Genomic DNA, 20961 nt, shown 5'->3' with positions numbered 1-20961 from the left:
AAATGATGTCCGAACACACCTAACCTGTTACAGTTCCTCTGTCAAAGACATGTAGGGGTGTACGTGCACCAGTCATAATCCAACCCCACACCATCGAACTACGACCTCCATACAGGTCCCTTTCAAGGACATTAAGCGGTTGGTATCTGGTTCCTGGTTCACGCCTGATGAAAACCTGGCAAGACTCACTGTTCAGACTATACCTGTACTCGTCCGTGAACATAACCTGGGACCACTGTTCCAATGACCGTGTTCTGTGTTCGTGACACCAGGCTTTACAGGCTCTCCTGTGACCAAGGGTCAGTGGAATGCACGTTGCCGGTCTCCGGGTGAATAAACCGTGTCTGTTCAGTCGTCTGTAGACTGTGTGTCTGGAGACAACTGTTCCCGTGGCTGCGGTAAGGACCCGAGCGAGGCTACCTGCAGTACTCCGTGGCCGTCTGCAGGCACTAATGGCGAGATATCAGTCTTCTTGTAGTGTTGTACACTGTGGACGTCCCGTACTGTAGCGCCTGGACACGTTTCCTGTCTGTTGGAATCATTGCCACAATCTTGAGATTATACTTTGTGGCACATGGAGGGCCCGTGCTACGACCTGCTGTGTTTGACCAGCCTCCAATCGCCCTAGTATTCTACCCCTCATAACGCCATCAATGTGTGTTCTTTGAGCCATTTTCAACACACAGTCACCTTTAGCACGTCTGAAAACGTCTGCACACTTATTCGCTGCACCATACTCTGACATGCACCAACACACCTCTGCGTATGTGGACTGCTACCAGCGCCACCGTGCAACGACCACAGGTGACATGCAGCGCATGGTCAAACCACGAGGCAATTTAAACCTGCAAACCGCCCACCAGAGTGTTGTTTCACAATGTATCAGCATTATCCTTACGTTATGAGCATTATATAGGGAAACATTCCACATGGGAAAAATATATCTAAAAACAAAGATGATGTAACTTACTAAACAAAAGTGTTGGTATGTTGATAGAGACACTAACAAACTCAAATTCAAGCTTTCGCAACCCACGGTTGCTTCATCGGGAAGAGGGAAGGAGAGGGAAAGACGAAATCAGCTACTATCAAAAATATCATACCATTACTGACAACACAAATCATTTTCAATTATTCAAGTTCACTGGCACTGTAGACCTCAATGTCGCATCATGAGTTAAAAGTGTTCTTGGTTTGTGATGGCACGGCAGGAGGGAGAATGTTGCCAGATAAGGATAGGTTTCCCATGGCATCGAATATATGGCCATTTTTAAGACTGGTGGGAATGTAAAATCAAAACACTGGTCATTTTTATAATAATTTTGAGTATACGATGCATCTGAATTTTGGAGGCAATTTTTCGCAGACAAAAGTGCATCTTATAGTCCACAAAATATGATACTCCAAATGTGACAGAATGAAAGAACATAAATTAACTTAAAACTGTCACAAAGGGACAGAATAATACATGATAATTTTTTTATATAAAAGGGTTTAGAATTCACTGTGGTCTGAAGTATTACATGTCACATATGGAAGTAACCAACTCTTATTGGGGTAAAATGCTTGGCCACTTTTTCAGTCGAGTAATACGGTCACTTTTTCTGATTGGGCAATGTGTAACCATTAACGGTTCACAACAGGTGAAACTCTCAAACTGAAGGAAACAACAATGAACTATATTTGTAGGCCAAAAGACATTGTTTAAACATTGATATGGTAAAAAAGTACCACTCATCATGTGTGTGAGGTAACATAAATAATATAAATGACTTACCTTATATCAGGCAAAAATCATAAAAGATTATACTAAAAAGTAATGGAACAAACTTCCTCTGAAAATTCACTGACAACAATGATGGTATATATTAGACTAGTGTGACCACTTTGTGGCCAGCAGCAGCACTGTTTAGGGCAAAAAATATACAATGGCCACTTTATCTTACCTCCCCTAAGCATCATCCCACTACCGTCTACTCCAGTTCTTACACAGGCACGTCCTACACCGTAAGAGGCAGGGCCACCTGTAAAAGCAGCCATGTGGTCTACCAACATAGTTGCAACCACTGTGTGGACGCGACAATCGACAAACTACTCGTATGTACGAATGGCCACTGGCAAACTGTCAGTCAGAGAGTGACCGAGTGTGCCACCTGATACGGTCTGCCCGACTTCAGTGACTGTTTCACAGCTCGTGACTTCTGGATTCTTCCAACCGACATCAGCTTTTTCTGAATTGTGCAACTGGGAACTCTCCCTAGGTTCCTGCCACCCTGGCTTCTACTTTCACCAGTCCCTGTCCCCACCTCCCTCTGTCTCCTTCCCTGCTCCTTCTCCAGGTCCACACGTGCATGGCACGCCCCACTGTGCCTCCACACTCCTTTTGCCACAGAGCACAGTCTCTCAATGTTGCAGCTAGCAGCCCACCATCGTGTGCCTGCCACCTCCTAACACGCTCCTGTAGGCAGCAGTACAGCATCTTCCCCCACTCCTACTCTGGTATACCTCTCCTTCCCTACTCCATGCCTCTCCTATACCACCACTACATACATACTGTAATTGCTGTACACTTCAGTTACACCTCAGTGCCCGGATATGACAGTGGCTGTGTGCGTAAGAGCTCTCTCTCTCTCTCTCTCTCTCTCTCTCTCTCTCTCTCTCTCTCTCTCTGTGTGTGTGTGTGTGTGTGTGTGTGTGTGTGTGTGTGTGTGTGTTTTAAGCAGAGCGCATGCCTGCATTACTAAGACTAATAATAATATCTACAAAGACTTCAAAGGTTTAAGAAGTTTAACATTAAAGGAGTCTAAAGCATACACATGTACTCAACAACTTGGGAGAGTATATGAAACGTCTTGAAGGTAATACAGCACAGTTAGGAGCTGATAAAGGAATTTCTGTTCTGCAATGAATAATTTAAACTAATGTACAATGTGTGATCAAAAAGTAATGGGAATTTTTGTTTTTCTTAAAGAATCTTATTTATTTATCAACACCAACTATGTCCCTTCAAAGTAATCCCCCTCTGATATAACACACTCGTGCCGGCACTTTTTTCAATTTTGTGGCATTTTTGGAACTCGCTTTACGTTATGGTGTTCAGCTCCTTCGGTGATTTTGTTTTTACCTCATCAATGGCGACAAAATGAGATCCTTTCACAATTCTCTTCAGCCTCACGAATAGAAAGCAGTCGCAGGGGGTCATGTCTGGCAAATTCAGTGGCTGAGGCAACATAACAGTTTTGTTTTTGGAGGAAAAGAAAATCACGAACAAGTATTGAGGCATGAGTAGGAGCATTATTGTGATGCAATTTCCACGAGTGGTTTTGTCACAACTCTAGTTGCTATCTTCAGACTGCTTCACGCAAATGACATAGAACTTCCAGGTAGTATTCCTTAACGACTGTATGACCATATGCAAGACTGGGCCTCGGATTCAACACCATACCAGTATACCCACATTTTGCCACCTGTTACAACCATCTTTAGAAGTTTGGATTGTTGTCAATTTCATTCAGTATTCTCAAGCGATGCCTATGCGATGATGTTTTCAGTTGAAATTCAATAATTTTGAAAGAAACTTTGCTGCTACAAGTTTCATGCCCAAAATGCCTGAAAAATAGCCTGGCATGAGGCAAAGGATTTGCTAACGTCATCAGCAACCCCTCTGATTGTGATTCAGCGATTTTCCAGAACCATTTTCTTTACTTCTTCCACACTGTTATCAGTACTGATGTGGTGGGGCGTCCAGGGAAATTGTCGTCTTCAACATCTTCCTCGTCTTCAACATCTTCCCGACCTTTTCTGAAATGTTTACATCATTCATAAATTCTTGTATTACTTATTGTAGGTTCACCAAAAGCCACAATCAACATTTCAAATGCAGTGCTGCACATTTTTCATTTTTGAAGCACCTGAAAAATGTTTTTGACTGTCTACAATAAATTAAATATTCAAAACAGCTGAAAATGCAAACATGCATCATAAACATGCATTCTAACAAGATAAATAAATAAATAAAAATACTGAGAATCAGTTGTATAAAGCCTACAAAATTAAAATATTCCCATTACTTTTGATCACATCTTGTATTTGCATACATTAAAATTCATATTAGCAACATAACATTTCAGATTTTATTGTCTTCCATATCACAGAGACTCCTGGGAGCCATGCATTGTATGTACACAGACAAAATAAATATAGCTGATTCAAGATTTTGTTTTCAGCCTGATTTCACATAAGAAACCGTTTATTTACATACAATACAATGAACATTACATTAAAGTATCAGACACAAATGCTAGCTGGTATTTACTTTCAGGATGTGAAATATTCAGTGTTGTTGATACACATGTATAAAAGAAAATGTCCACAGCACTATGCTAGCTTTCAGAAGTATTAGATACTACCTTGGGGCAGGAGAGAGAAATAAGTTGTGGGAGATCAGAAAGGGAGAACAAATCACGCTGCAGGATGAGAGGGAGTCATGAAACAATTGTGTGTAAATTAGGTTGCAAATTGCATGACACACGACACAGAAATAATATACAACAGAGGTCGATTTGCAGTAAGTTAACTTCAGAACTGTTCTGAGTAATTAACTGTTGAATAATTTTATGCAGGAACAGCTACTGTTAGTAGTTTGTTTGGGTGATGTTTCAGAGATCCCCAGGTGTCTGAGAAACGACAGCATATGGCCGAGTTACAAACGACAGACAGGCATACGCATCTTGTAGCTGCCCGGTTCCGGGACACCGCAGAAACACGACTGGAAGGCCTCCTACTGTGGACTTCATATTTATAAAATACAATTTAATGATATGAATAGTCTATGTAACAAATTAATATTGTAGAACAATCAATGATACTTTAGTTCTGTAAGTTACAAAGCCAAAGCGACGTCAGATGACACCAGTATTTGGTTAATAAACTTGAGTTGTCTTAAGACTTGTGTTGTCTTACTGCAATTTAGTGTAAATTGTGAGCTTAACGGCTCTACTGATTTTATCTGCTGTGAGGGAAAGTCTGTTATCAGAGCTACGTCCACCATGGAGTTACTGAAAGTTGGATGTCCACTGGCATTAGCAAGGCACACTGGTCAAAGTTAGTTGAAGAGAGATGTAAATAATTTAGGAGGAAAGGAGACAACTCACTGAATCACACAGGCATTGAGTCATTGACAGGCACACAAAAAAGAATGAAAACACTACTAGCTTTCGGACAACCCTCCCCTCCTCCCTTCCCTCACATATTGTGCCAGTTGACTGAAATCACAGTATTGGGCTGCAGATTGGCAGGTAGACTAGAGTGAAGCGTTGTGTTGAGTGGAACAGGCAGACGGACGAAAGGGATGGAAAGTGCGAGGAGGGTTGGGGAAGGATGGCTGACGCAAGGGTGGAGATGGGAATGAGACACACGGACGCTGGAAGCGAGTGAGTTGGTGGGGTGGATGATGCCGATGATGTGGAGGAGAGGATTGGGAGGGTTGATAGGACAGAGCTTGTTGGGTAGAGGCAGTGTGAGCATTGAGATAGGGGAGATTGAGGCCAGGGGGATTATGGAATGAAGGATGTGTTGCAAAGATAACTTCCATATTTGTAGTTCAAAAAAACTGGTGCCAGGAGGAAGCGATGGTTGTGAAGCAGCGATTGAACTAAAGTGTGTTGTGGTCAGCATAGTTTTCCACTGCTGGGTGGTCAACTCTGCTCTTGCTTCTGAACTACACAGATGGAAGTTATCTTTGCGACACATCCTCTGTCCCCGTAATTCCATAATCTCCGCTATTTCACTGCACCCACATCCTCTACCCGACAGTTTCCCCTTCCTCCGCCCTGTCACCCCTTCTAATCTACTCCTCCAAGTCACTGGTATCACTGCCAGTGTTTCTCACTCTTATCCTACACAGGCGCTGCCTACCTCTGAGCTGTCAGGCAACCTTTCGCGACGCCTCCTCCCACTTTCCAGTCCCTTCTCCCTCCACCCACCCTACCCATTACAACTCCCTGATCCAGCTCATTAAAGGATGTTTCAATAGCTAGCAAAGTTTTCATTCTCTCTCGTGTGCCTAATGACTCAACACTTCTACTACTTGGTGAGTTGTATCCTTTGCTCCTAAATTATTTACATTCTGCCACAACATTCCTTACCTAGATAAAGAGTGTCTCAGTTGAACACTGAAGATACATCCCCGTTCCTGGTCATGCATCTCACCTGGGTGTCTTGAGTGAGCTGGTCTTTTTTGTAATTTTCCCCCACCTAGCTGTCTTGAGTTCCCAAGGAACTAATAATTCCCCATTAATTCCAAAAGCGTGTACAGTGCCACAAACTTTTATTTGTGTGTGTGTGTGTGTGTGTGTGTGTGTGTGTGTGTGTGTGTGTGTGTGCGCGTGCGCGTGTCAGCAATATTAAATATTTCACAACCTCAGCACTGCCAAGCAACTCCGTCTCATAATTTAAGAGTTTTCTTAACTTGATTTTTTGACTGCTCTCAGTACACTTTTTGCTGCTGATGCACCTTCGCTGACCACTCACAAAACTAACTTGCATCAGCTTTTTCTGCAATAGTGCTGGTGCAGTTTCACAAAGGATGCAATGTTACTCAGTAGCTACTTCAGACACTATACAGACACATTTACTTGATGAGGGTCAAAAGATTTCTCGCTTTTAAAATTTTGCTGCTGTTTTTGATTTATTGAATCTTTTTGCTGGAATTTTGCCCATTTTGTACAGTTCCATAAATTTCTCAAGGGCTTCTTTTAGGTTCCAGCCCGCCAAATTCAGGCACCTGAAAAGAAAAGGAGTGTTATTTATTGTCTAAGGCCACAGAATCCTCAGAAACATTAATGAGAAATGCTTTTTATATCTACTGCAGAATTTCTATGCATGCCTTTTTTCCCCCTACATATTATTCTGCAGTTCACAATTAAGTGTTTAGCAGAGTGTGTCTAGAACCACTTCCAGACTAAATCTCCAATGTTCCACACACAACACTTAAATCTTTCTGTGTGTGCACTGACAATAAGTCTGTACCTGACTCAATTATCATGTGCGAGAGCATACACCTGACTTTCACACTGAAGTTTGTCCAGCCATTAATTCACAGTATAAATATTTTAGTACAATCTTTTTATTGTTCACGATCAACTGTCACTTGTTGGATCATCCAGATAACTTCTCCAAATCATTTTATAATTCTTTTTGATCTCCTTATGACTTTTTTAGACAGTAAATGACAGATCATCTGTGAACAATCTAAGAGGGCTCTTCAGATTGTCTCCTAAATTGTTAAAATAAATTAAGGACAACAGAGGGCCTATCAAACTTCCTTGGAGAATCTTAGATATAACTTCAGTTAAAAAGCCTTCTGGAAATCTAGACATATGAAATCAACTTGATATCCAATGGTGACAGTACTCATTACTTCGTGTGAATAAAGAGCCCGTTGGATTTAACAAGAATGGTATTTCCTGATTCCATGTTGCTTATGTGGCAATAGATAATTTTCTTTGAGGTGTTTCATTATGAAGGAACACATTTTATGTACACTCCCCTGTTAGGAATATACACTTTTTCCAACATCATGGCCGTATTTATTGACTCCTCCTACAATATATGCATCTGTTTTGAAAATGACGCCATCGGAACAGAATTTTTTACCTTAAGGCACTGCATGTTTAAGAACAGGAAGAAATCACAGGAAAGCAAATTGTAGAATAATGGGGGACGCAGCAGCAATTCTTAATGCAATTTGTGGTGTTTTTCAGGGACAACTCCAAACAAATGTGCTGGAATGCTATTGTGATGAAACAGTAGTTTCTTCTTTACAAAAAAAGACCTATTTCCTCCTGTTCCTAGTTGGATTGGTCCAATATGTTATTGTAGTACTGTCCAATATTATTCTTCCTTTTTCTAAGAAGTCTAAGAGCTTTACATCATTCGCATCCCAGAATATTGAATATCGGCTTCATAACTTTTCCTGCCAATGGACTGTTGTCTTCTTTGGAGCAGATTCACCACATGTAATCAACTGTTCTCACTGTTGGCTAGTTTATTGGAGAGGTGAAAATGTAATAGCAGCGGCCATTAACAGACACAGTTGTATGAAACAAGAGTGTCATCTTAAGTCTTTGTACCTAACAGGTCCTAAAATGCCGCACATAAAAATGGGATTTTCCAGTGTGCATACTTCTGTTTCCTGTTTCCATTGGTGATAAAACGGCAGGGTCAATTGTTTTGGATAGCCTTTGGGCTAGCGACCATTTGTATACCCAACAGAAGGATCGTCTTTGTGTTACTATCATCCTACAATACGAATAACACACTTCCTCCTGCTTAGGCAAATTGAGCAAATCAGTTGGTTTTTTGTGCATCTGATGTGGTCTATGGTGGGCTAGATGGGACTCATGAAGGCACCATTATTTCATGGGCAGTTCTTCGGCAAAACTCACAAAAAGGGATTTTTTACCATATTTTTGTCGTCCTCAGCAGACCGAGACCCAGCCAAGATTCCAAGACAGCAACACACAGCAAATGGCTGAAATTTTTATCAGATATTCGAAAGATCTCGATCTCGAGCAACCTTGAAAATTTTCTTCACATCTTCATCAGTTTTCGAGATACAGAGGTTCAGATTTACCTTACTTGTACACATACAATATGCATTAAAACAAATGGGTTGTAAAGCAAAAACATAGTTTATAAAGTGACATAGCACAGGGAAATAGGCTGTAAAGTGACTCTGTTATCATCTGGGAATACCACATTGTACTACTGAAGCACAAGCTTTTTTTTTTCTTCTTTTTTTCTTTTCTTTTCTTTTTTTTCCCTTTTTTCCCCTCCCCCATGTAAAATCCACTCTGTGGTGTAAATTTTGTTTTGGGGTATTTCAATTTCATGGAAGTAAATTATTATAATTTTGCTTACCAATACATTTCTTTCCATATGCATTATGTATCCTATTGCAGCCGGAAAAAGAAGGGAACTTTTAAAAATTTTTCTTAAAAATTTTGGCATGCAAACATATTCACACTTTTTTATGCTGAGAGAGAAGAAGACCTTGGCAGTGACAAAGAGATGGAAAAGTAATAAATATTGAAAAATAGTAGAGAGTGGCTGTGTTATAGGAAAAGCGAAGGAGACAATGGTAGTGAGAGAGAAAGAGGAACACAGTGACAATGGAACATAGTTGACAGTGACAGAACAGTGCTAGGAAAAAGAGTGAATGAGACAGTGCCTGGGGTGGAGCAATAAAAAGAAAGAGAAAGTGGAAGTGGGTGAGAGCCACTAGTAAGGAGAGTAAAAAGTGTATGACAATGACCATGAGGAAGAGAGAGATAGTGACAGTGAGAAGAAACAGCAGCTGTAGGAAGGAAGGAAGGAATGAGATATTAGCAATAAGAGAGTCAAGAGGGAGATAGTGACAACGAGAGAAGACAGAAGTAGTAGGACATGACAAATGGGACTGTGGCTGTGACACAGGAGACCGTGACAGAGATACACAAAGAGATAATGACGATGAGTTGGCCTGAATGAGTGAGTGGAGTAAATTATAGCATGGGAGTAGGAGGGATCTTTGGAACATTTTTTAAAGGTGCTGTGGTGCTATTCCAATACAGTTGGAGAGCCTCTGCAATGCTGTTCAAGTTCACGGTAATATCAAGTGGGCTGAAGCTAGAATTGGAATTTGGACTGAGGAGGGAGACATGGTAGGGTAGTACGTGCAGTTATGCAAAGCAACTGCGCCACGGTGGCGCAGTGATTAGTGTACCTGCCTAGCAAGCAGGAGATTGTATCCCAGCCTCAGTACAAATTTTCATTCATTACTTCAGTCTGCATATATACATCACAGATGTTTGAGACCTGAAGAGGTCTCTGTAATCATATAGTCTTGTTTGATATTATTATTTACAGGGCCACACAGATAAGCTGCACACTCACTTTTTCTTGGCCCAGTTTTGGGGAAAATTGTGGCTTATATTCAGGTCAATACAGTGATTTGTCTTAGATAAAATACGTTGTGGTTCCTCATGTTTCCTCAGCACAGTAAGTTAATGGTGTGCTGCCGTGTGTTCAATGGCCGACCCAACCGTCTTCTTTAGGTGCTGCGAGTTGTGGCGTTGCGTGTACTCGCTGCCTGGACTCCAACAGACTGTGAACTACGATATGTCTCACAGCCCTATTTATAGTTTGACTCATGATACCAACTAATGCGTACAATACTATTTTGTTTTTCAGAGCTCGCATTGATATTCTGTGAAACATATGTTCTCTTAGTGTTTCCCACTGCCACAAGAGGCTGAAACAGCGAGCAAATCAGTTGTTGACAAGTGCTGCCTCAAACATAATCACAAAATGAAATACGGTGAGAGAAGTATCGTAGTGCAAATGCCAAGTTTCTGGGACAGAGTAATTAAGGTGTCTATCAAAATAAATATGTCAGAAAACCTAATACAAAGGGTCAGTGGTTTCAATTTAAACAAGACTCAGCATCCAGCACACAATTTATTAAGATTCCTCCAGCCATCACATAAATCAGAGCTGGGAAATGCAAACTAAATGAGCAATTCGTGGGATATCTGTACAGGATCTGCAACCCAAAAGAGCATCAAGTGGCATTAGTGGCCATCGGGAGTTACACTCCACCACGGAAAGCAGAGGAAGGCTAACAATAGTTCACAGCCAGAGTGTAGGCATCCAGTAAACATAACAGCACTGTTTGCAGCACCGTGAGACGACTGGGACAGTCGACGTAATATTGCACACTAGCGAATCCAGCAATGCTTTGCAATTGTTAAACACAAATGGGAATTGTATATACATCCTAATCTCCTTCTCCACCCTCTCTCTGTCAATCTCCACCTCCCCCTCCCCTTCTCTGTCAATCTTCCCATCCCCCTCTCTGTCCACCTCCTCCTTTGCCCTCTGTCCATTTCCTTTGTCTCCTCTCTGTCCATCATATCCTTCCCCCCCCCCCCCCCCCCATACAACTTTCCTAATTTAAAAGTTTTCTGCTAAAACAGGTTGCTAGGAGGTAAACATAACAGCACATTATTGTGTATACAATTTCTGTTTAAAATTATGTATATGGAGAACGAATAATTTTGGTGGAAACAAATTGCCTAATGGTTTAAATACCCTGCTACCTTAGTTAAAACCAAAGAAACCAAAGCTACACTATTTCACAGCGTATCATTTTCTTTCTCGCAGTAGGCTTTAAAATAAAATATGTACTTTGTTGTTATGTAGTGGTTTGGTAAGATGGAAACAACTGTGTTGACCACCTGAAAGCACAAAATTAAATGAAACATGTTGTTTTTGATTTTGTAGCCACTCATATTTTTCCAGTTTCTTGCATCAGTTTTTCACCTTGGCTGTGGTACAGGGATTGGCCAAATAATATGAACAAGCTACTACGAACACCACAGTTTTGGAGCTCACCTTCTGACACCAGCAATGTATTTCATTACCCATTTGCACTATATTGTAGTGGAGAAGTGTTCTGCAATCACCGTAATATTGTGGCAACCTGCTTGCAAACTAGTTGAATTAGAGAGAGAGAGAGAGAGAGAGAGAGAGAGAGAGAGAGAGAGAGAGAGAGAGAGAGAGAGAGAGATCCGAGTGCAGCAAGAGAAACAGAGCTTGGAGTACTGAACAATGGGAAAATGCAATGCGGCCCAACAAATATGCTTTTGCACTGGTCTACATGAGGAGAACACCAAGGCAGGTGCGAAATACACACTGTCTTCTTGCAACTCTGCAGCATGATGGAGGTTCTGGAGTTCAGAGGATGGTTAACACTAGGCCCAGTGGCCACAGTGAAGGGGAATATAACTGCCAAGGTGTGTGAAACCATTTTTGGTGAACTGTTTATTACCTGGTATTCTCAAGTGTATTTAACTATTGCCTGAGAACTTGCAACGATACCATATCAGCTGGGATTCTGATTTCTTTGCAGAGAAAATATTGCTGATTTTTTGAGTTTCCAAGCAGCCAGTACAAGTACGAGGGCCTGAGGTGAGAGTTGAGTACGGAACATGTCATGACGGGATGTGCAGAAAGCCTTTAAGGGACATAAGTTCTATTGAATATTGTGACTGTTCAAAGCAAGAGAAGTGTTGATGGACGGTAAGAAGTGGAAATGAGATGAAAGGAAACATATTAATTAAAGAAGTCAAGGAAATAAATGTAATGATAAATCACGAATGAAACACATTGGACACTTAGTGGCTTGAGTATTTAAGATTAACAGTTGTGTGTATGATGAGGACTGTTACTTTATCAAAACGTATTCAGATTTGAACTATGGAGGCAACAGGCAGATTCAAGCATTTGACATGGTGCCCCGCTGCAAACTGTTAACGAAGGTACAAGCATAAGGAATAGATTTGCAGATATGTTAGTGGCTCAAAGACTTCTTAAGTAGCAGAACCCAGCACGTTCTCCATGACGATGAGCGTTTGTTCAGAGATTGGGAGTTACCCCGGGAAGTGTGATAGGACCACTCATTTTACTGGGATAGTTTTGGGAAAATGCGACGCATCTGTAAAGGAGACTGCATATAGGACACTGATGTGACCTAGTCTTTCTTAAGTACTGTTTGAGTGTTTCGGATCTGCACCAGGTTGGATTAAGGGATGACATCAAAACAGTTCAGATGTGGAGCACCAGATTTATTTCCAGTAGTGTGGTTTCAGTTGACTGAGACTGCAGCTGTGTGTACGAGTTGCGTTTGCTTGAGTGTGAGTGCAAGTGCGTGTGTCATCTATTGTTAACGAAGGCCTCAATGGCCGAAAGCTTTAATTGTGAGTCTTTTTGTTGTGCCTACCTGAAACTCAGCATCTCCGCTATAGGGTGAGTAGCAACTTTCCTTTTTCATAATATTGTTTATTTCCAGTAGGTTTGAACAACACGTAAGTATTGCAGAGATGCTTCGGGAAATCAAATGGAAATCCCTGAAGTGAAGGAGATGTTGTTTGTAAGTAACAGTATTGAGAAAATTTAGAGAATCAAAACCTGAAGCTGACTGCAGAATGGTTCTACTGCTGCAAACATACATTTTGTGTAAGGACCACAAAGATAAGATATGAGATTCTAGGACTCATCCAGAGGCATATAAACTGTCATTTTTCCTCACTTTATTTGGGAGTGGAACATGACAGAAAGTGACTAGTAGTGATAAAGGGTACCCTCCGACATGAACTGTACAGTGACTAAAGTGCGCGTCATTTATGTTGGCGGCTGAGTTTAGGTTCGTTCTGCGCATCTGACGTCACGAAACACAGTCAGCCAATGAACAGAGAACGACGTTGCCACATCTCGACTGCAGTGCAGAGCATGGACGAGTGTCTTCAGTTTTAGAAACGTTCAGTCGTAAATAAAGTAATAGAACAAAAGCAATGTCTTGATAGCAGACATTCTTTTATAGAAAGTTTGGAAAAAGCATTCTTTATACCAATTGCTTCATATTCTATTAATTAATTAAACCAAACAAGCAATAAGACTCCTAATTCAGGCGATAGCAAGGAAAGGTGTTTGTATCACTCTCACGAATCGCTTTTTCGCAATAAAGAACAGCAGTAATTGTTTAATCCCTATTGTACTTCGACGAAGCGTGAGTAATTCATAGTCATATGAACAGTGTTTGTCAGTTTTTTGCGTGACGTGTTATACTCCTCATGGCGTTATTTAGTCAGACGAGATGCGTTAGTGTAACGGTTAAGGTGTTGGGCTACTACGCGAAAGGTTATGAGTTCAAACCTTATGTGGTGGTTAATATTTTCATTATTTAAAAACAATATCGAAGTGCCTTACTCCACGAATTATATTCGTTTGAATGCAATTTTTTGAAATTTCTAGTGCTTTGTCTCATCATTAACCCTTTCGCTGCTGCAGACACGTGCTCCCCGCATTCCGCACTGTGCGCGATTTTGTAATCACTGCACTGCTCGCTTGTGCAGACACATAGTGTTCCCACTGCTTTGACACACTTATCAATCGATTTTACAAAAACTATTTGGCCCAAAAATTTGATTTTTACACGTCTTCTTGACTGATACCTTCCCCCCATAAATGACTTAATTTTGTTTTGATGTTCAACGCAGTTATTATGCAGCATTAAATGTAGTAAACCACTGCACGAAATTTTGAAGAGTTTGCAGAGGTAGAAGTCCATAGCGCATACTTTCCGGATGGTTGATTTTAGTTGCCACAATGTTGAGAATGAAATGTGGACAAGATACCTAAATTTCATATAAAATTTACTGTATACTCTATGGACTTTTACCTCTGCAAACTTTCAAAATTTCGTGCAATGGTTTACTACATTTAATGCTGCATAATAACTGCGTTGAACATTGAAACAAAATTACGTCATTTATGGGGGGAAGGTATCAGTCAAGAAGATGTGTAAAAATCTAATTTTTGGGCCAAATAGTTTTTGTGGAATCGATTGATAAGAGTGTCAAAGCAGTCGGAACACGATGTGTCTGCACAGGCGAGCAGTGCAGTGACAAAATCGCGCACAGTGCGGAATGCAGGGAGCACGTCTTTGTAGCAGCGAAAGGGTTAATGCGGCCGTGGTGGCTTTACTTCATGAACTGCGCACTCCCCCCTAAACGTAATCTTGCGAACTATGCTATACTATGGCACTGCTTCTATTGGCACGTGCGTCGTGTGCAACTGGCAACGCAGCAATCTCCCGCGTCTGGCCGGGCTTGCGCGAGCCGCCAAGATAAAAGAATTGAACTATAGCAGAGTACGTATGTAGATGTAAATGTACATTTAAAATGCAATAAATTTCATGCGACATATTGCAGAGTTATGGTGTCTTCAATAAAACTAGAGTTCTTAAGACAATGAAGAGTGAATTTAAAACATGAACAGCTGCTAGCATGAGTTTCATAGAAGTAGATACCTTAGGGGTTGCGAAGCAACTCAAATCGCTTGATACGGGCAAGTCTCCAGGTCCCGATTGTATACCGATTACGCTCCTTTCAGATTACACCGATACAATAGCTCCCTACTTAGCAATCGTATACAACCGCTCGCTCACCGATAGATCTGTACCTACAGATTGGAAAATTGCGCAGGTCGCACCAGTGTTTAAGAAGGGTAGTAGGAGTAATCCATCGAACTACAGACCTATATCATTGACGTCTGTTTGCAGTAGGGTTTTGGAGCATATACTGTATTCAAATATTATGAATCATCTCGAAGGGAACGATCTATTCATACGTAATCAGCATGGTTTCAGAAAACATAGATCTCGTGCAACGCAGCTAGCTCTTTATTCGCACAAAGTAATGGCCGCTATCAACAGCGGATCTCAAGTTGATTCCGTATTTCTAGATTTCCGGAAAGCTTTTGACACCGTTCCTCACAAGTGACTTCTACTCTAGCTGCAGGCCTATGGGGTATCGTCTCAGTGGTGTGACTGGATTCGTGATTTCCTGTCAGGAAGGTCGCAGTTCGTAGTAATAGACGGCAAATCATCGAGTAAAACTGAAGTGATATCAGGTGTTCCCCAGGGAAGCATCCTGGGACCTCTGCTGTTCCTGATCTATATAAATGACCTGGGTGACAATCTGACCAGTTCTCTTAGGTTGTTCGCAGATGGTGCTGTAATTTACCGTCTAGTAAGGTCATCCGAAGACCAGTATTAGTTGCAAAGCGATTTAGAAAAGATTGCTGTATGGTGTGGCAGGTGGCAGTTGACTCTAAATAATGAAAAGTGTGAGGTGATCCACATGAGTTCCAAAAGAAATCCGTTGGAATTCGATTACTCGATAAATAGTACAATTCTCAAGGCTGTCAATTCAACTAAGTACCTGGGTGTAAAAATTACGAACAACTTCAGTTGGAAAGACCACATAGATAATATTGTGGGGAAGGCGAGCCAAAGGTTGCGTTTCATTGGCAGGACACTTACAAGGGAACCTCCCCATCGCACCCCCCTCAGATTTAGTTATAAGATGGCACAGGGATAGGCCTTGAAAAACTGAACACAGATCAATCGAGAAAACAGGAAGAAGTTGTGTGGAACTATGAAAAAAATAAGCAAAATATACAAACTGAGTAGTCCATGCGCAACATAGGCAACATCAAGGAGTGTGTCAACTGACGAGCGTCGTGGTCCCGTGGTTAGCGTGAGCAGCTGCGGAACGAGAGGTCCTTGGTTCAAATCTTCCCTCGGGTGGAAAGTTTAATTTTTTATTTTCAGATAATTATCAAAGTTCAGGCACTCACACATAATCAACTTCGCTCTCCAAAATTCCAGGACATGTTCAGATTTGCTTGGACATATGCAGGATTTGACGGTCTACGCACGGAAACATTTGAAAACGTAAAAAACATATGTTTTGACAGAGCACAGGGAAAACTGTGCGACTGTGAAACTGTTGCATTCATTTGTTGCAGTTTATGTGACAAACTCTTATGTTTTCATCACTTTTTTGGGAGTGATTATCACATCCACAAGAAAACCTAAATCGGGCAAGGTAGAAGAATCTTTTTACCCATTCGCCAAGTGTGCAAGTTAGGTGGGTCGATAACATATTCCTGTCATGTGACACACATGCTGTCACCAGTGTCGTAAAGAATATATGAGACGTGTTTTCCAGTGGAGGAATCGGTTGACCTATGACCTTGCGATCAAATGTTTTCGGTTCCTATTGGAGAGGCACGTCCTTTCGTCTACTAATCGCACGGTTTTGCAGTGCGGTCGCAAAACACTGACACTAAACTTACTACAGTGAACAGAGACATCAATGAATGAACGGACAGATCATAACTTTGCGAAAATAAAGAAAGTAAAATTTTCACTCGAGGGAGGATTCGAACCAAGGACCTCTCATTCCGCAGTTGCTCACTCTAACCAGGGGACCACGGCGCTCCTCAACTTATCTTGTCCTTGATGTTGCCTATCTTGCACATGGACTACTCAGTTTGTATATTTTGCTCATTTTTTCATAGTTCCACACAACTTCTTCCGGTTTTCTCGATTGATCTGTGTTTAGTTCTTCAAGGCCTATCCACTGTGTCAATTTATAACTAAATCTGAGGGGGGTGCAATGGGGAGGTTCCCCTGTTAGAAGATGCAACAAGTCCACTAAAGAGACGGCTTACACTACACTCGATCGTCCTCTGTTAGAATATTGCTGCGCAGTGTGGGATCCTTACCAGGCGGGATTGACGGAGGACATCGAAAGGGTGCAAAAAAGGGTAGCTCGTTTTGTATTATCACGTAATAGGGGAGAGAATGTGGCAGATATGATACGCGAGTTGGGATGGAAGTCATTAAAGCAAAGACGTTTTTCGTCGCGGCGAGATCTATTTACAAAATTTCAGTCACCAACTTTCTCTTCCGAATGTGAAAATATTTTGTTGAGCCCAACCTACATAGGTAGGAATGATCATCAAAATAAAATAAGAGAAATCAGAGCTCGAACAGAAAGGTTTAGATGTTTGTTTTTCCTGCGCGCTGTTCAGGAGTGGAATGGTAGGGAGATAGTATGATTGTGGTTTGATGAACCCTCTGCCAAGCTATTAAATGTGAATTGCAGAGTATTCATGTAGATGTAGAGACGGTGAACAAAAACATTGTTAGGCTGAAACTATTATCTAAGAAACAGTGGCTTCAAATGCAAGTATTCTCATTAATTATGAGTGTTATTCACCTGCTTACCTCCAACTGGCTATTAAAAATGAACAAATGCTTCTAGCTTGACGTTGTCTGCACATTTGGAATAGGAGACTTTAGAGGTCATGTCATGTCACTCTGCTCTCTTTACATTAGTCGGTCTGTAAGCAGCAATTGGCTGAAATGGACGGTATTACTGCACCTCCTGCCAGGTGTCAAGGTACATTCTGCCATTAATTTCCTCTAAGCAGGAGGAGTCAGAGCTGCCAAGATTCATCGTTAATTGTACTGTGTGTATGGGGATAAGGTTATAAGTGGTGGTGTTGTTGGAGTGGTGCAGAAAACTCTGAGACGGTCGCTCAGATGTGCACGCTGAAGGTGGACAAGGAAGGCGGCGCAAACTAGTGCAACATGTTGACAAAATTGTACACGTGCTCTTAAGCACTTTCACAGAGAGATCAAGCCACCATATATATATTTTTTTTCATAGTGAGAATCAAAATGTCTAACTGATGTTCACAATACTGAAAGAATGTGTTCTACCTTAACATTACTACAATGAAGAGGGTGAGCAATTTCTGAACAGAATCTTGACTGGGGATGAGACGTGGGTGCAGCATGCCAACTCTGAAACTAAGAAGCAATCCAAAGCAGTGGAAGCCCATTCATTCTCTCAATAGGCCAAAAAAATTTACGTAAATGCTGTCAAACCACAAAATGAAGGCTGCAATTTTTTGGAAATGCAAAGCAATTTTGACAACAGGTTTCGCGAGAGTAACGGATGAGAACAATGCGAAGTCACAGGTTTGCTGTGAGACTTACAAAACTTTGAAGGCCAGTCCAAAACAAAAGGTGCTGGATTATCATCAAAGTGAAGGCCTGGTTGGGTACTCACCACTTTATGACAAACGATGAGCTAAAGGATGCTACCGAGACTGCCTGAAGTAGCAAGCGGAAACATTCTTTGATGAATGGAAAAATAAGCTTGTGGCACGGTATGACAAATATATGAATTTAGGTGGTGACTATGTGGAGAAGCAATGATGTTAACACGTAAGCACAGTTGATGTTTAAACAATTGGAACTTTAATTCATGAACAGCCCTCGTATCAACTATCCCAAGAACATTATATTATTTTTCAACCAATGATATGAAAAGACAGAAATAGGGATATCGTGTTGGTAATGGATACACAGTCACAGCACTCAATGTTCCCTTGTTCACCTATACATACCTGCTTCACTAAAACTAAATCGTTTCTGATGTCTCATTAAATCTGTGACTGCTACATGTAATTTTAAATATAGTGAGAGGGAGAAAATTGTCACAAACTTCAGTATTTGGATAACAAGTAATGAGCGCATACTGTGTGAAAGAAAGAGAAGCAATGCATCTGACTATTTTGATGGGAAGTCTACCATCTGAGGATGATTAATATAGATGAAACCAGCAATATCAAACATGAGAATGTCCATGGTGGAACAACAACAATATTGTAATATAAGGATAGATAATTTCTCACCATACAGGAGACACAAAGAGATGCAGATGGGCAAAACAAAAATACTTCTGTACATTTAAGCTTTTAGACCAAAACGTTTTCGTATGAAGTAAAACACACACACACACACACACACACACACACACACACACACACACACACACACACACACACAGATATATGAAGACCCTCTGTGGCTGCTGCAGAGACAAAGAGAGTGTGTGTGTGTCTCAACTTCAAAATAAAGCCTTTTGGTCAAAGGCTTAAAAGTACAGCAGTATTTTTGTTGTGAATGCCTATGACTCAATGACTCCTCTACGTGCCGAGTAGCAATCTGTACTTGACATAATATTGTTGAAATCAGAAACAGTCATATTAAAAAATGTGGTCAGAATGTATCTGAATATAATACTTTTCAAATTTACAGATGAAAGTATCAGAATGCAGCAAACCCACTCACAGCTAATGAAAAGGGGAAGGACTTTTGTCAGAAGTTTAGCAATTTTCCATCTTCACTACGTGTCTGCCAACTGTTCAGAGCTCCATTTATATGGTTAAAATGATTCAGACAACATGCCTGTTATAAGCAATAACAGCACTGCAAACCCATTCACAGAAAGATCATTAACTCATTTCCTAGTGATGGTGTAATATATGATTAAATTTACTGAAGTAATCTGCAGGGGATGTCAAATGGTTGCTGCTGTTGTTGTTGTTGTTGTTGTTGTTGTTGTTGTTGATGATAATGCACAAGCCTATTAATGAGGTGTATTCTTATGCTTTCAGAAAAAGATCAGAACACTTGGACATTACAATAAATCTAAGTCACATGTTCTCAAGTGTAACTTGAAATCTTCCCTCCTGACAAGCTATTTCTATTGCCTGTGAAGATACCTTAGGTCAACAGTTTTGCATTGTGAGGATGTTATTCACTAAAGCAAATATATAGTGCATATATAAGTAGTAAAGTCAAATGTAGCTCCCCAAAACGTTTACAAAGATTTATTCAGGCTTCTTTATCTGACTCAGCACCGAGTTCGGTTTCCCAAGTAATTTAAGGTAAATGATACAAACATTTCTACTTCATGCAATAATCAAAATCCTACTGTTTCATTATATTTGTAAAATGACAGACTATATTTGGAACCATGGACCTTGCTGTTGGTGGGGAGGCTTGCATGCCTCAATGATACAGACAGTCGTACCGTAGGTGCAACCACAACGGAGGGGTATCTATTGAGAGGTCAGACAAACGTATGGTTACTGAAGAGAGGCACCAGCCTTTTCAGTAGTTGCAGGGGCAACAGTCTGGATGATTGACCGATCTGGCCTTGTAACACTAACCAAAACGGCCTTGCTGTTGTGGTACTGCAAACGGCTCAAAGCAAGGGGAAACTACAGCCATAATTTTACCCGAGGGCATGCAGCTTTACTGTATGATTAAAGGACAATGGCGTCCTCTTGGGTAAAATATCCCGGAGGTAAAATAGTCCCCCATTCGGATCTCCGGGCGGGGACTACTCAAGAGGACGTCATTATCAGGAGAAAGAAAACTGGCATTCTACGGATCGGAGTGTGGAATGTCAGGTCCCTTAATCGGGCAGATAGGTTAGAAAATTTAAAAAGGGAAATGGATAGGTTAAAGTTAGATATAGTGGAAATTAGTGAAGTTCGGTGGCAGGAGGAACAAGACTTCTGGTCAGGTGACTACAGGGTTATAAATACAAAATCAAATAGGGGTAATGCAAGAGTAGGTTTAATAATGAATAAAAAAATAGGAATGCGCCTAAGCTACTACAAACAGAATAGTGAACGCATTATTTT

General features: G+C 41.0%; 1 protein-coding gene across 2 annotated transcripts in view; it reads right to left on the bottom strand.

Annotated features, from left to right (window-relative positions):
• Positions 1–4110: 4110 nt before the first annotated feature.
• LOC124716963 (nuclear RNA export factor 1-like) overlaps positions 4111–20961 on the bottom strand; it is a 155845-nt gene continuing 138994 nt past the window's right edge. For both annotated transcript variants that reach the window (XM_047243562.1, XM_047243563.1), the window contains one exon: positions 4111–6784. In XM_047243562.1, the coding sequence (XP_047099518.1) occupies positions 6664–6784 (121 nt within the window). In that variant the 3' untranslated portion in view covers positions 4111–6663. The remainder of the gene's footprint in view (positions 6785–20961) is intronic.

Source organism: Schistocerca piceifrons, chromosome 9 (genome assembly GCF_021461385.2).
Source record: "Schistocerca piceifrons isolate TAMUIC-IGC-003096 chromosome 9, iqSchPice1.1, whole genome shotgun sequence".
In the NCBI taxonomy this organism is placed as follows: domain Eukaryota; kingdom Metazoa; phylum Arthropoda; class Insecta; order Orthoptera; family Acrididae; genus Schistocerca; species Schistocerca piceifrons.
The sequence above is the reverse complement of the archived record's forward strand: the minus strand, read 5'-3'. Positions and strand labels throughout refer to the sequence as shown.